Source organism: Euprymna scolopes, chromosome 18 (assembly GCF_053919585.1).
Source record: "Euprymna scolopes isolate OS-2025 chromosome 18, ASM5391958v1, whole genome shotgun sequence".
Taxonomy (NCBI): domain Eukaryota; kingdom Metazoa; phylum Mollusca; class Cephalopoda; order Sepiida; family Sepiolidae; genus Euprymna; species Euprymna scolopes.
The window spans coordinates 85,197,493-85,213,873 of record NC_136499.1 but is presented as its reverse complement, the minus strand read 5'-3'; the positions used below and the strand labels follow the sequence as shown (position 1 = coordinate 85,213,873).

The 16,381-nt window shown below is 34.7% G+C and overlaps 1 protein-coding gene across 4 annotated transcripts in view; it reads left to right on the top strand.

Moving 5' to 3' along the window:
* The window catches only part of LOC145297675 (uncharacterized), a 1,369,001-nt gene that overhangs the window by 641,437 nt on the left and 711,183 nt on the right, over window positions 1–16,381 (top strand). For all 4 annotated transcript variants that reach the window (XM_080143861.1, XM_080143862.1, XM_080143860.1 and 1 more), the window contains exon 5: window positions 2,111–2,162. In XM_080143861.1, coding sequence (XP_079999987.1) covers window positions 2,111–2,162 — 52 coding nt within the window. The remainder of the gene's footprint in view (window positions 1–2,110; window positions 2,163–16,381) is intronic.

Genomic DNA, 16,381 nt, shown 5'->3' with positions numbered 1-16,381 from the left:
ATAATTTAGGACGCTAATTATGCTGTTAATAAGTTTACAAAAGCATACTTTTGTTTTTCGTTCTTTTTTCATTATACAACTTGTATAGTTGTGAACAGGTGCCTCTGCAGTTTAACATTTCACAACAATTCTGTTTACATTAGGAAGCGGTTAAGTAAACTACAGAAGCACCTGGTAAAATCTATACAAATTCTATCATTGAATATCCACCTCAAAAAAAATAAATAAATAAATATTTTTGTAAACCGCTTGTGTAAGCTTACTGACAGCATTATTTACGTCCTAAATTATGAAAAATAAACGAATCTCTTAGTAAAAAAAACAGTGCCGGTTTTCGGTGGTGCTGAAAACGAATATCACAATTAAATTTGTTTTATGATATGAAGAAATTATTAGGAGGTTAGAAACTGGGTGCCCATTTTACGTTAAATTTATATAGGAAAGGATCCCCCACTTTTTGAAAAAGTAATTTTTTATATCATGAAAACTACTTATCTACCCCAAATTTAAATGTGATATTTTTAGCACTATCGAAAACCATTAAAAGTCATTTTCAAGTTTTTTGAGGAGTTGGAAAGAAACTTGACATTGACCATTTTTTTTAGGGGTTAAACAACGCTGGGTCACGTCGTAAAAATTTACCATTTTAATTTAAGATATTAAATAAATTATAAAGAAAATCTGTTTCGCAGGAAATTAAACACACTTGTTGTGGTATAATTATTATAATAAATCCTGGGCAACACCGATTAAATTTTATAAACAAAATCCAAAAGAGCAGGGGATGATGGATTTTGTTCACATGTGTCTCGAACTAACTCTGTACTCATGAGGATGCAAGTAAATGAGGACATTAGTTTTAATTATTTTTCTCTAACAAATAAAAAAGGTTACTTAAAAAGTAAGAATGAGTGAAAAACAAATTCCTCCGAATTAAAATAAAAAAATAATTCAGCTTAGAATAATGTTTCGAAATGAAAACAAAAACAGGAAATATTTAATAACATGCTCTGTTTAAAACAATTTTTCAATTAAGCTATCACAGTTATTTCTCTTTTTGGTTTTCTGGCTTTTGGTTTGAAAATAAAACGGTTTTAGATTTCAGATAAAATAAATTAAATCAAACATAACTTGAAATTTAAATAAACTAAATAATTAAAAAAAAATTAATTAGTACAGTTCAAACAAAGCTATTATGTCGAATAAGTAATGTCATCGGGGTAATTATTTAAATAGATTGCATTTAATGTGATATGTTAATGACTGTAACTCAGTAATGAAAAAGTGGTTTAAAGAATGCTATATATTGAAAGTCCGTATAATGTCTCCTTTGACAGAAGTATCCTAATATGGGCATTAATATTTCTTGACCAGGAGAGGTTTACACACATATGGCCTTTATATTTCTTTGGTGATTGGTAATTGTACACACACACACACACACACACACACACGAACGCTACTACTTTATATTATATATATTAGCAGATAATTAAATTGCATAGATCAATTTAACTTTAAATTTTGTAGTGCAATAAATAAATATAAGCTTAATTTGACAAAAGTTTCAAAACATTTTATTCGTTAGCTGAAGTTACCTCCCTTGTATCAATGTTATCTTCTTTAGTTGATTCTATTCTCACCAGATTCTCCTTTTGATTTGTCGAATTTGTTGATAGTACGACCGAGTTTTATATATGGTATTGTCTTTATTTTTAAAATTTTCTTCATTTTTAATTCGTAATTTAGTTGTTTCTTTCAACATAGCGATGCATAATGAAAAGCATGCATGTGCACTCCTGTTTTCAGGGCTGATTTTACAATGAATTATGGTTGAACCCCCTTCCGTATAAAGTATCAAAATGATTCAAAAACACTTTTTTCAATAATTCTGATTTTTAGTGTAAAATTGAGAATGAACTATAGAAATATTTAGAAAAATATCACTAACAAACATTTTATAGTGTTTTGCCTAAAATATCAGTAACACTCACACACACACACACACACACATATATATATACTTTTCAAAATGTGAACTAATGTCTTATTCTGTTGCGCATTTCAACACCTTCGATTCTAACAAGGTTTCTTGTTTTTGCTTGTTCAGGTCGTCAGAGCATACCATCACATTGACAGTATGTCAACCTTATGTAGAAAACGTGAGTATTTATGATTTTTCATTTTTAGATGAGAAGTGTTAATTTGTATCATTTGGATTATTTGGACTACTGTTGTTATCTTAGTTGTTAATCTTACAATGTTTTGGTCGATATAACCTCCGATCTTCTCCGTGTGTTTTACGTGGGAATCTGTACATAATTTCAAATAAAACACTTTATTTAAGCGGTAGATTTCTTTCGTTCTGTCAGCCATAACTTGGTAGAAGTCTCAAATAATTAAGCTTGATTATGCAGTTTTCAGTGAGAGTCTTCTGCAGATTGAAGGTTCAATCCTTCATGCGAGTATTACTAAGAATAAAATCGCAAATTACTTAAGACCTGATTATTGTTGAGAAAATGAGAGGCAGATACACCCATGAGTTAAATAAAGAGTTTTGTTCAAAATTCCCACAAAAAATGATTCATGGGTCGACAAGATGAAATAGGTTAGAGGTTACATCAACTGGAATCTTGTGAAGATAACATCCAAGATAAGAACAGTAGTTCAAATAAACCATATAATAAGTATTTTTTTATCTTGTAGATTCGTCCAAATATATTTAAAAGGAGTTCTGTCTGTCGGTCAGTTGATCTGTTGCATTTATCTTGAAATGTGCAGATTGAATCGATGCATCTTCACAATGCATCCTTTCTTATTTCTTACTGAATTAGAAAGATATTACTGTTGCTCTAAAAATAGTCAGAAGATAATAATAATAGGATGAAAACAATAGCAGTAAATTGCAGCCTAAATGTAATGTGGTAGCGGCGACTTTAATGAAATTTATAACATTTATTTATAATGAATACAAGTTTTCAAAACAATTTTAAGAATCGAAATTTGATAGAATTTAAGTTTGTGTCAAATACACATATATAATGCTGAAATTTAAATGTAATGTAAACAAACTACTTCATGCACAACCCTTTACTTAGGAAACCCTATAAATTTGCCTCAAATTCTCAATAGACTCGTCTCAGTGGCGATATGTATTGTTTAGTAAGAATTAAAGAGAAAATTATATCAATAAGAAACAGTAAATATTAACAATTATGATAAAACAACAACAACAACAACAACAATAATAATAATAATAATAATAATAATAATAATAACAACAACAAAAACGACAACGTCAAACTTCTTTTTGACATGCACATACAAACTGATAATGTCATTGAACTTTCCAAACTTGACATAATTTTTCTAAACAAAAACAAGAGAACTTGCTCAATCATTGACATGGTCTGCCCTTTCGATAGCAAAGTGCAAGAGAAAGAACATGGAAACAATGTCATCATGGAAACAATGTCAAGATCTGAAATAGGAATTAGTAAAATTATGGAAATATAAAAAGTTGAGGCAATTCCCATTGTAATAGAAACGCTTGGGACCATAACGAAAATCCATCCTAAATAGCTTAATCAGATTGACAAAATAATTTATTTTCCAATTTTGAAAAACGCTTGGTATTAGGAATGGTGAACGTGTTAAGGTATAGCTTGAATGTCTAAATTCAAAGGAATTGACCTGGTATGCAAGAAAAAAAAAATCCAATTAAAACCATCCAAAACCATCCAAAAGTTGAGCTATAACTATAAAATAACAACAACCACAATACTAATAATAATAATAGTTATTATTATTATTATTATTATTATTATTATTATTATTATTATTATTATTATTTACTGATTACAATTTGTTTATTATTCTGAATATAAGTAATATGGGACGAAAGTTATAAGGTCCAACAGATTATAACCCTCCATCCGTTTGGATAATGTTCGCATGATATGAGGTGTGTTTGCTTGTCTTTTTGTCCATCTGGTCGTTTTCATTTCATAGTTTGTTCCCTTTTTTCCCCTTGTGTTAGGTTAATCCGGCCTCTATGGTAGGTATTCATGGTTGTGTGTTGCCTTGCTTTGGTCAGTCTAATGATACTAATTCTATTCATGTAAAACTCTTTATAACAGATCGATATACGGTTTTCTTGTTTATATATATATATATATATATATATATATATATATATATATATATATATATATATATATATAGTTCCATAAATATTGATATTAATATTTATATGGAATTTTACAGTATTATACAATCTGTAATCTTAAAGTATTTCCGAATTTCACGTTTAATATAGTATATATATATATATATATGTATATATATATATATATATATATATGTAATTTAAATTTTATGATGTGAAATGGTAAAATTTCAAATCTAGAATTTTTATTATATGCAAGACAAAGAATACATTTCAATAATTATATTTTCTTAACTTATACGTTTTCGATGTTTCAGAGGAAAAAAATATTAGCAAATATTTTAATGGTTTATACCTAATTTACTTAATGTGTAATTTCAATTTGACAAATTGAAATTACACTTGGGATGGATTATGAAACTTATATATTAAAAAACTATAAAATTATATGTTTATTAAAAAACATCTTCACCGGACTGATATATTTACCGGATATCTCATCGAACCAAAGGAGATATTAAGAAATCATGCCTACTTCGGATTGTTACCTTGTGCGTTGGAAGATTTACGGTCTGCATTGGATTCTTTTACCTCCCTGCTACCAAATACTCTCACGTCAAGATTTACCATTCAATTTGGATATGAAGTTCAATATCCTTTTCATTCTGAACCAATATATAATTTCCCTTACTCTATGGTTTAAAAACTTTTAAAACTTTTAATTATGATTTTCTATGTTTATTACATTTAGCAAATTAGGTATAAACCATTATAATATTTGCTGATATTTTTCCTCTGAGAGATGGGAAAACATCGAAAACCTATAGGTTAAAGAAATATACTTATTGAAATGTATTCTTTGTCTTGCATGTAATAAAAATTCTAGATTTGAAATCTAACCGTTATGATATATTTGCTCTATCTGGTATATTGAGCAATTTTCATTTAGCTAGGATTGTCTTTATAAAATATTACAGCCAATAATATTTTGTAAGGCCAATAATATTTTGTAAGGCCCATAATCACTGGATTTACATATCAGAAGATTTATTGCATTACACAATTTTGAAATGTATATATATATATATATATATATATATATATATATATACATTTAGAATGAACTATGTGAACGCAATTACGTTTCAGCAATCATATACATCTTATCTTCAGGGCTGAAATGAGCTGAAAAGAAGCAGAAATTAGAGATTTAAGACCATCATTCTCTCCTAAGCGATTGATAAAATCTGTAGCATTATATACATATATATATATATATATATATATATATATGTGTGTGTGTGTGTGTGTGTGTGTGTGTGTGTGTGTGTGTGTGTGTGTGTGTGCGAATAATATAAAATACAAACGATGAGTGATATTATGTAAATAAAGAGGAAAACCTAAAATAAATAAATTGTAATCAACATTTCGTCCGTATTTCAGGGGACATCATCAGGATTTAGTTTTAAAAAAAAATGCTAAAAACGCAGGTTACAGATTACATGCGAATGAAGAGGGAAAGAACTTTACTTCCTACTCTGGAAAAGACGCACATTTATAAATTCTTTTCCAGAGTAGGAAGTAATGTAAAGTTCTTTACCTCTTCACTCGCATGTTTCCTCAGCATTTTTTAAAACCAAATCCTGATGATGTCCCCAGAAATAGGGACGAAACGTTGATTACAATTTATTTATTTTATGTTTTCCTTTTCATTCATTCACACACACACACACAAACACATACACAAACACAAACACACACACACACACACAAACACATACACAAACACAAACACACACACACACACACACATATATATATATATATATATATATATATATTGACAGCAAGTCATTATTCAAGCACGTCTGATTGAACACGACAGAATTCTTTTTTTTCCAATTTTGTTGGATATTTTTTTAACTCGCCGAGCAGTCTTTTTTATTTCGGGTAGCATATTGTATATTATGGCGCCCAAAAGTTGTTCAGCCATATTCTTCTCAAGCACTTTATATCGGTACATCCGATCGTCGTCGGGAGCGTTTGTTGTTGCTGTCGTTTTCTTTTTCTTTATTAAATCTTGGTGTCTTAAAAGTTAATTTTTTATTGGTTATAAAGGTGGGTGCAGGAAGGGCATAGGCAAATTATTTTTAATTTTGATTTCTTTATTTTATAATTTCTTCATTTAGTTTATTTATTGTTAGTTATTGAATGCACTAAGTATATATTCCCGGTGTTAAATGAGATCCGGTTAATAAGGGGCTATAGTTTTTTAATTAGTATGGCCTCTTAGTAATTTTAGTCTTTGTGTGCAATTGTTAAGGTATCAAATTTTAATATTGTTAGTAAAGATATTTTTTAATGCTGGACGACTGTAGGTTTTATCATGGAATGTTAGATGTTGTTATATTGCCCTATTGTCAGCTAAATAAAAGGTTAGTCGTCGGAAAAGTGTTGTTGCAGTGTGGCCTATGTATGCGTTGTATGAATTTTTAGAGTGGGTTCGAAGGGGCAAATAAATTCATACACTACATAAGTTTGGTTTAGTGTGGTGTTAGTATTTATTGTTTTTAATTATTAAATTGGACGTTTTTAAATTTAATATAATATATTGTTAGTTTAATCTTTTTGTTCTGCTCTGATGTATCTTTTAATTAGGTTTGTTATTATTTTTTTCGTCTGTTTTGTAGTTAATGTGTAGTTTGTTTTTATAGGTGTCGTTTTTGTTAGGGTTAGGGTTTATGCTTTTTTTTTTGTGGATAAATAGAGTTTTATGCGCTTACCGACACCATCAAAGTATACTGTAAAAATAAAGTACACATTAAAAAACGAACAGACGAAAAAATAATAACAAACCTTATTAAAACATACATCAGACCCACAGAGCAAAACAAAACGATTAAACTAATAATATATTTATACGAAATTTAAAACCTCCAATTCGACTATTAAAAGCAATAATAATACTAACACTACCTTAAACCAAACTAATATAGTGTATGAATTTATTTGCTCTTTCAAAAAATGTCTCTGAACCCACTCTAAAAATTCATACAATGCATACATACGCCGCACCACAACAACTCTCTCCCAATGACTACTCTATCATTTAGCTAACAATAGGGCAATAAAACAACACCTAACATCCCACAACAAAAACCTACATTAGAAATATCATAATCAACAATAGTAAAATATTGCTGAACAACAACTTTTGGGCGCCATAATATACAGCATGCCAGCTGAAAAAAAAGACCTCTTGGCGAATTGAAAAGATATCCAACAAAATCGGAAAAAAGAAAAACTGTGTCGTGTTAAATCAGATATGCTTGAATATATATATATAATTAAAAGATGAAGGATAAAAATTACATAGAACTTTATTTCATCATCAAATCAATAAGAATAAAAATGAGAAAAAGTAGGAAAAACCCTCTTTTGAAACTTCTTTTCTTTCATTTATCCTCTATATCTTCTATTCAGTCTTTCTGTGTGTGCATAGGAAAATGTTTTAATTACCCCCTTTTTTTCTGGCACTTGCAGTTACTCCACTTCAATCTTATCATTCACCTAAATATCATATATTGATATCCTTACTTATTCTATGTCTTCCTCTAACACGCTTGCTCTCTCTTTAATAATAATTTATTTCATTCCCTACTGCTTTTTTTTTTTTTAATATCTAAAAGTTCTGAGGTCGGTTTTTATTTTGTATATTTTGTATAATGCCGGCATTTATCCTCTTTTTCTGAAAAGAATTTAGTTTCGAAATGCCATAACATAAAGATGTTTTTCCTACCTTTTCCTCAGTTTTGTCCTTATTGAACTGATGATATAATAAAGTTCTATGTGACTATGTTATCCCTCATTTTTTTTTACTTTAATTTATGAATTGCTCATCTTAAACTTATAGGACTTCTAATATCTTGATGGCTTTGCTTTCTTAAAGATAATATTCTTTTCGGGTCATAAATGTTTAGAGGTACAAAATTTATATATTGATTTAAATAGAATGTGCGGAAATTTCTCGAGAGCTCTTTCGGCTATTATCTCGTCAGGAAAAAAATCGATAGCATACAAAACAATATTATTGGCGAAATCAAAGAGCACTACGGTGGAATTTGGATGTGCCAAAAATAAGCTTAAAGTTTCTCAGCTTAAATATAATACTCCCTATTCCCTGGAAATATTTCTGGGATGAAATCGAGTTGGTTGACTTAGCACATCGATATAGCAAGACTCCTGTTGATCACAGCGACTTTGTTTGGAATAAAACGCAATTAAAAACTACCAAAGCGTTGAAATCAAATGCTGACACATGTATGTGTAAACCAGACTAAGGAGCAGGAGTTGTGATTATGGATAAATCTGATTACGTTGAGAAAATGCTATTTATTCTTAACGATGCTTCTAAATTCCGGAAACTTGGCCCTGTCGAGTTAACGGATAATACTTGCAGAAACGAGGCAAAAATGCAAGACGTCTACTTGCATTTTTAAAAAGAATGTTTTTTTTGCAAGGACGTTTATGACAAGATTAGACCCTCTGTGTCACAACGTCCCAGATTGTATGGTCTCCCTAAAATCCATAAGAAAGGTGGTGTGCCACTGAGACCTATTTTATCTATGATAAGTTCTGCTCAACATTCTTTGGCTCAGTGGCTTGTCGAAATTTTGCAGCCTGTGCGTGAATTATATAGCACGCACTGTATTCCTGATTCTTTTCGGTTTGTTGAATGTCTACGTGGGTTGGATTCGAATGTAGAGACATCCTTTATGTGTTCTTTCGATGTCTCTAGCCTCTTTACTAACGTACCGTTAGATGAGACGATACATATTTGTACCGACGCGCTTTATGGTGATCGCCTGACTTCTCCACTCTTTTCCAAAGAGATATTTACTGAACTCATTTTAATGTGCACCAAATCAGTGGAGTTTAGCTTTGGTGATATTATGTACTGTCAGGTCGACGGGGATTCAATGGGGCGTCCGTTGGTCCCAATTTTAGCTGATATTTTTGCGGTTACTATGAATTCGTTTTGTTTAATTCTGCAACAAAACCCACCACATATTTCAGATATGTTGACGAACTTTTGTCATGTTTTCATCGCAAAGTGAAGCGGGTTTTTTTTTCCTTTTGTTTTGTTTTTAATAGGTTGAATTCCTTGCATGGGGCTCTTAAGTTCACTATGGAAAGTGAGAAGGACAATTCTCTTCCCTTCTTGGATGTTCTTTCTCATTACTATTTATAGGAAGCCCACTTTTACTGGCTTCTATGTGAACTGGTCGTCCTTTGTACATAAATCACGTAAGGCTGGCTTAATTAATACGCTGGTACATAAATCTCTCATGATATGTTCACCTAATAGATTAGACTCCGAACTTGATAAGATCAGAGAAATATTTATAAATAATGGTTATCCTTTAGACCTTATTAAAGACTGCATTGACAAGAAGGTTGATGAATTTAAATCCTCTAAGAAGTTTGGGCCTGCGAAGTGCCCGGTTTATTTAAAATTACCGTGGATTGGGGACAGAGTATTAAATTGTCAAAACAGATTGTTAGAAGTGTCTATAAGTGCTTCTACTCTGTTTCTTTGCGTTTGGTATACACTACGAGACCTGCTTTTCCTTCTTTTCGCAAAGATAATTTGCCTTACACCCAAATTAGTAATATTGTTTATCAATTTAAATGCCAGTGCGATGCTGGTTATGTTGGGTGAACATCTTTACATTTGCTAACTCGTATAAACCAGCACATTCCATCTAAAATCAGACAGGGGAGGGTAGGATCCGGTAGTCTCCCTCCTTTATTATTATTACCGTTTTTAACGGGCCTCGGCTAAGGCCGTGGAAGGTCGTACGCCGCCTCCATCAGACAATGATGAAACAGGGGCGGAAGTTGCTCTTCCCACCCCTACACATTCGGAATGAAACAAGCCGCCGAAAGTAACAATCAATGTCACTGAATTCGTGGAAAAGGCTAAAGGATACGAGCACTTTGTTGTTGACAATGGTTTACTCGTGGACTTACCAAAGTTGGAGATTATTAGAAAGAAAAGCCTTGTCGTCTTCGTGGTCGACAGGAAGACTAAAAAAGCTCGGAAATTGTCTTCAAGCTGCTGCCGAGAGTGGGGCATAGACCCCAGCGTATCATAAAATGTAACGGTTACAATACCTGGAATACCCTTTTTTCTATGGAAGATGAGTGCGTAAAAATCTTCCAAACAGAGATTATCACACCAGAATACATGAGGGAAAGAAGGACAACAATCTCTGTCTTCAATATACCGTTTCATGTGGAGGGTGAGTACCTTGGAGCATTCCTTCTTAAATTTGATGATATAGTGGCAGTAACTAATGAGGAGTACCAAGGTATTTGGACGTTTGAGATTTTACTGGACAAAGAAGAGTTTACCAAAATCCCTTACCACTTGGATATGGGGGACGAGAAACTCCCCATCATCGTTGCAGGCAGATGGCCGCTTTGTTGGGCGTGTGGTGAGATAGGGCACATCACCATGGAGTGTCCCCAAAGGAGACCGCAACCAAACCCAAAGACTAGAGTGGGACAACATTTAGGAGTTTCCATGTCCGTGAGGGATCCCCGCCCTCTTCCCCAAGAAATTGCTAAAGAAGACGCTACCCCGGAGGATCCTGATTGTGAGCCCTGGCAAATTGTATCCAGGAAGAAGACCCCTGGCCGTCTTACTATAGACCAAATCCGGGAGGCTGCCATGTTAATAAATGACCCGGGCAGGGATAAATATGTCGGGGTTGTTAACCTCAAAAAGAAATTGGATGCCTTAAGAATGGACACTCCTAAATCCCCCATCAAACCGCAATCAACTCTCCCTTCCAAAATTCCACAATCCCCTCTCCCCTCCCAAACTTCACAATCCCTAGTTAAACCGTCGACATCCATACACTGTACCCAGTTCCCTGCAAAACCAAAACTTTGTTCACCTACAAGAGTTATGCCCCCTTCTATCAGGGCCCCCATACCACAGAAACTCCCCAAATTAATCCCCCTTACTCCTGTAAAAAGAATAAAATCAGCCCCCTCCACTGTTCTGGATATTTCCGTGACTCCATTGAATACTCCGCATGCATCCCCCGCCAAGTCCCTGCCAGCGGCGCAGACTTTTAGGAACACTGAAAAGCCCACCCATTCCCAGAAAAGAGCGCAGAGCTCCTCTCTGGAAAACAAAAAGAAAAGAGCACTTTACCTTCTCGGTAAAAACATTTGTTCGGTCAGCGAGCCGCAGATTAACAATGCGCATTACTTTAAAAATGCTGATCTGATTAAACTAATCGATTTCAGGGAGGTGGCTGGAATGCCAGTCAAAGACCCCTGCAATTTTCTGAATGCAAAACGAGTATTGACTGTCATCTGGAAGAAAGAGGAAATTGATGACTTATGGATAATGCTGGAGGAGGCAAATAAAGCTTTTGAACTTTCACCTCCTCTAATTATATTCAAAGACTCTGACATCAGAAATTTAAGGAAATGTTGTGTTGCGCAGGTCCCTTTAAAGATGCACCCTTCCCTCTATAGGATAGCTTAACTAACCTATCCCTTGCATGTTCGTGGTATCTTCCATGACGAGCTCATCGATATGCAGATGGGTATCTATTCATTCAGGAAAGCCATCGGCACGCTGATGACGGCGATGTTTGTTTCTGGAACCCAACCCCGAGGCACTGTAATGGATCTTAAGCTTGCCAGTATAAATGTGTGAGGGCTGGTTAGGGTTGACTCGCGAAAATGTTGACTAAACTTGGATCTGCAGCACGTCAGAGTGGATGTTCGTTGTGTTCAAGAAACTCATCTCATTCCAGGTGGCCATTTGAGTGCGCTGTCTAGGAGATATAGCACCTTCTCAGCGTATTTTAATTCTCACTTGAGAGATGTTTCTTGGCGAGTGAAAAGGTCTTTGGATGCGTCGTGTGACCCCGTGCTTCATGGGGTTAATATCTAGGGGCAATAACCAAGATTGGGATGCTTTCCATTTTCGGAACTTTCTTGATAAGTTTGATCTCATTGACAAGTTCCGGAATGAAAGGCCCTGTGATGTAGTGTGGACTTGGACAGGTAGCCACGGCTCTGATATGGTACAACTTTCGAGTTATATCGACCAGTTCTTAGGTGAGCCGATGTAGATGTATTAGATTGTCCAAGTTTCCATAACATAGTTTACTCGGATCACTGACTTGTTCGCGTTCGGCTAAACTTAGATAGACCTAAGCCAAAGTTGGCCGGTTACTCGAACCTCAACACGTCGTTGTTTGATGTACAGGACTACCGGGACGGGTTACTACTAACTCTACAGTGGGAATTGACAGGAGCTGTTATTTGGAATAGGTGGTGGGCCAATCTTAAGGATGACATTAGGTCCTTTTCTGCCAATTTTAGCAAAAGACTCAACCAAGAATCCAGGGCAGCTAAAGCGACACGAGAGTCTAGTTTAGATCGGGCGGTGGAGGAGGGGGATAGTGTTAATGTAAACATAATTAAGGCTCAGCTTGCCTCTTTGACAGAAAAGGAACAGCAAGCTTTAGCGATTAGGGCTAGGTTAAAAAGAATATCCCAGGAGGCAACAAACATGGCTGCTGAATTGCGTGCGGAGAAGCTTCAACGTGTCCGATCGACACATCACACAAGTAACATTGCTGGATAGACGAACCGTGACCACAAACGAAGGCATTCTGGAGGCGTGTAGGTCGCACTTTCAGGAGCTTTTTACCAGGGAACCCAGTCTGTCATTGGAAGAGTTTGGCACATATTTGGCTGACTTTCCTCGCCTTTCGGTGACTGAAGCAGCTAGGTGCGAAGGGGGTATAACGGAGGATGAGGTTATCGAGGCCTTGAAGCGGGTTGGTCTTAACAAGTCTCCAGGGATCGATGGTCTACGAAGTGTATTTGAGGATGTCGCACATCTTTGTTCCCTTGATGACAGTTTTATTTAACTCAAGGTTGAAGAATGGCTCAATCCCCAACCATTTTATCATGGATATCCTGAAGCTGTTACGCAAAAAGAAAAATGGTGGGGATGGATAAGAAAATTATTGGCCCTTAACAATGCTTAATGCAGAGTTGAAAATTTGGACCAAGGTTCTTGTTAATCGTCTGCAGCTTGTCCTGGCTTGCCTGATTAGCCCCGAGCAAACTTGTGCAGTGAAAGGCAGGACAATTCAGGATAATCTGCATTCTATATGCGTGATCAGAGAAAAAGTCGACACTGAAGCCACGCTGATCAATTTAGATCAATCCAAAGCCTTCGATAGGGTGGACCATCGTTACTTGGAGACAGTTCTATCAGCAGCTGGTTTTGGCCCACAGTTTTGCTCGTGGGTTCACCTCCTTTATGCTAATCCTACGGTTCTGGTAGAAGTGAATGGAAGGAGATCAAAGCCTTTCAGTTTATCCTGATCCATTCGTCAGGGCTGTCCATTATCACCACTGCTCTATGTGCTTGCATTAGAGCCTTTCCTGTGTAGGCTAAGAGTGAATCCGGCCATACACAGTATCACTTTGATGGGCGCTTCTGCCATGGTAAAGTACTCTGCCTATGCCGACGATGTAACAGTATTTGGGGCCAAAATTAACTGTGACAAGTCCTGTGGCTTGCAAATTGGTGCCTGGAGAGGAGTGTCTCTTCAAGGGCCCTTCAGCTGGAGTGACGGGCCTTGCAAGATACTTGGCATCTGGTTTGGCCCAGATCTTTAGCTGTCGGTGGATCTGCAGAAATCTTTCATTAAAGGGGAGAGCAGAAGTGTGTGTTTCACACTTATATCCAATATTCACATACCATCTTTCAATTCTTCCTTTCCCGTCGGATACACTTCTCCATTTGCAACAGGCTCTGTTTAAGTTCTTATGGCTTAGAAAGGACCATATGGTCCGTCGTGAGCTTTGTTTTCTCCATCTTCCTGAGAGCGGTCTGAGTGTGCCAAACGTGGAGATTCGTCAACACACACTTCGTTTGTACTTCCTTGATCGAATATGTATGCAAGTTGATGGAAATGGTGACTTCTGGAAGGAAGACGCCCAGAAAGCCTTCCCGACGTTGAGAAGTGCGCACTCGAGTGAGGGGGAAGAAAACAGATTACCCCGAGGTGAATGTTCCTTCTATCGAGAGTGTCACCGTGCTTTGAAGCTCCTTCTAAGGGTAAAAGAACACCTTTCTGACATTCTGCATTATATCAAGTGTTAGTAAGGGAATTCGTTGAGGGGCTCACTTTGACGAGGGGCAGCATAGCTCGATCTGGCCTTGGGTGCCTGGGTCGGGGTGTCTCACTAAGGACGAGGCATCTTTAGCCTGGCTGGTAATTCAAAATGCTCTCTGTGTCAGTAAGAGACTTCACTCAGCTGGCTTCGCAAGTTCGCCCATTTTTAAACGTTGTGGTGATGAGGACGAGACTTTAAATCATGCCTTCCGCTATTGTTGCATCATTGTGCTGCTGAGTGAATTTGTTGCTGGGCTCATGGTTCGCATCCTGAATGTGCCGTCTTTCAACCTGGAACCTATTAATGTTTGTAGCAACTGGGTTCCGACAACTGATCGGATTAGAAGACAAATATGTCAGACCTTGCTAGCAGTAATGAGAGGTGTGGTATGGAGGACTCGCATGAAAGTGGTTTATGGAGCTGAGGACTTTGCTCCTCTCGACCTTGGTCGAATTTTTCGCTTTTATTTGAAGGTTCATATTAGGGCCGAGAGGGTTAGACTCTCTTCGTCAGACTTTGCTGAAAGGTGGGTGTCTGTTGCGCATGTCTGTCGCATAAGGGGTGCAAGACTTGAATGGTATTTTGACACACCTTAGGCTTGAGGATTTTTGGTCCCAAAAACAAACATCAACCTTGACTCGGTTCTCAAAGTCAAATATATAGTTTAGCTTAAGTTCTATTTTTAGACACTTCAAGTTCATAACTTAGCTAGTGTGTGAGAGCTATCTTGGGGGGATTTTATTTAAAGCAGATGAATGCCGTACATTGTTATTACATATTTGTATGTTATGTTTATGGGCAAAAAATAAAACCGGAATGAAACAAAGTACAAGTAAATTTACTGGAAGCCTGAAGAAATCATGCATTACAATAGAAAAATGCGAGCAGGAAAAGTAATATGATTAAACTTGAACATGAAAAAGTAAAGGACTAGTTGTTTAAACTGGAAAAGAAAAGGACAAGATATTCTAGTAAAAAATGTAATAAATTTATAACTTAAAACATTGCAGTATTAAGAATTTTTTAAAATTCAATTTATACCATTATATAATCAATTCTTAATGCTGAATATTTTAAGTTATAAATTTATTATGTTTTTTACTAGAATATCTTGTCCTTCTCTTTTCCAGTTTTAACAACTAGTTCTGTACTTTTCCATGTTTAAATTTAACCATATTACTTTCCATGTATGTGTGTGTATTTAGATACACGTATTTATATTCGAGACGATTTTGACATTCTATAGAAAGGAAAAAGAAAACGTGATATTGTTTTTTAAATAGAATGTTATGTTTGAAAAATCAATCTAATTAAAAAAGGAAATAATATTTAAGACAGGTTGTTTAATATTTCGAAAGAATGCAAATTTTTCAATATTTGTTTGCTGTTGTGTTAATTTAATATATTAATATTTTAAAATGCTGAAGACTTATTTTTCATATTTAAAATCTCATTAGAATTAAAAAAAAAAAAAAGAAAGTTTGTCGATAACTGATTATTACTCCTGTTGTTTTTATTTTTTATTTTTATTTACTTATTTATTTATATATTTTTTTGTTTTTCCAAATGATGTTCTTCATCGCTTTTGGTCTTGCATGCCAAGTTTGGTGTCGTTTTCTGCAATCATTGTGCTGTTGAAATATATGTTGGTCGAATATACTTTTTATGCATTTTGTCTGAAAAGTTTATGTTTTTTCGTATCATTTTTTGTGTTTATGAATTTTAAAAGTGTTTATTCTCATATTTTAAAATTGGCTGAATTTTTTTAATAAGTTTTGAACTGAAGCTCATAGCATGTTTGCGATTGCATTTTCTGAACGTTTTAGATCAGAAAAACTTTTTTATATAATAAAAGTAAATATGAACATATGCATTTGTAGATTTACAATAAACTTTATAAGTATCTATTTCTTAATAAGATGTTTGAAAAGGCAGAATTTTTATATTCTGTCTTATATGATATGAAATCTACAGTAGATCTAT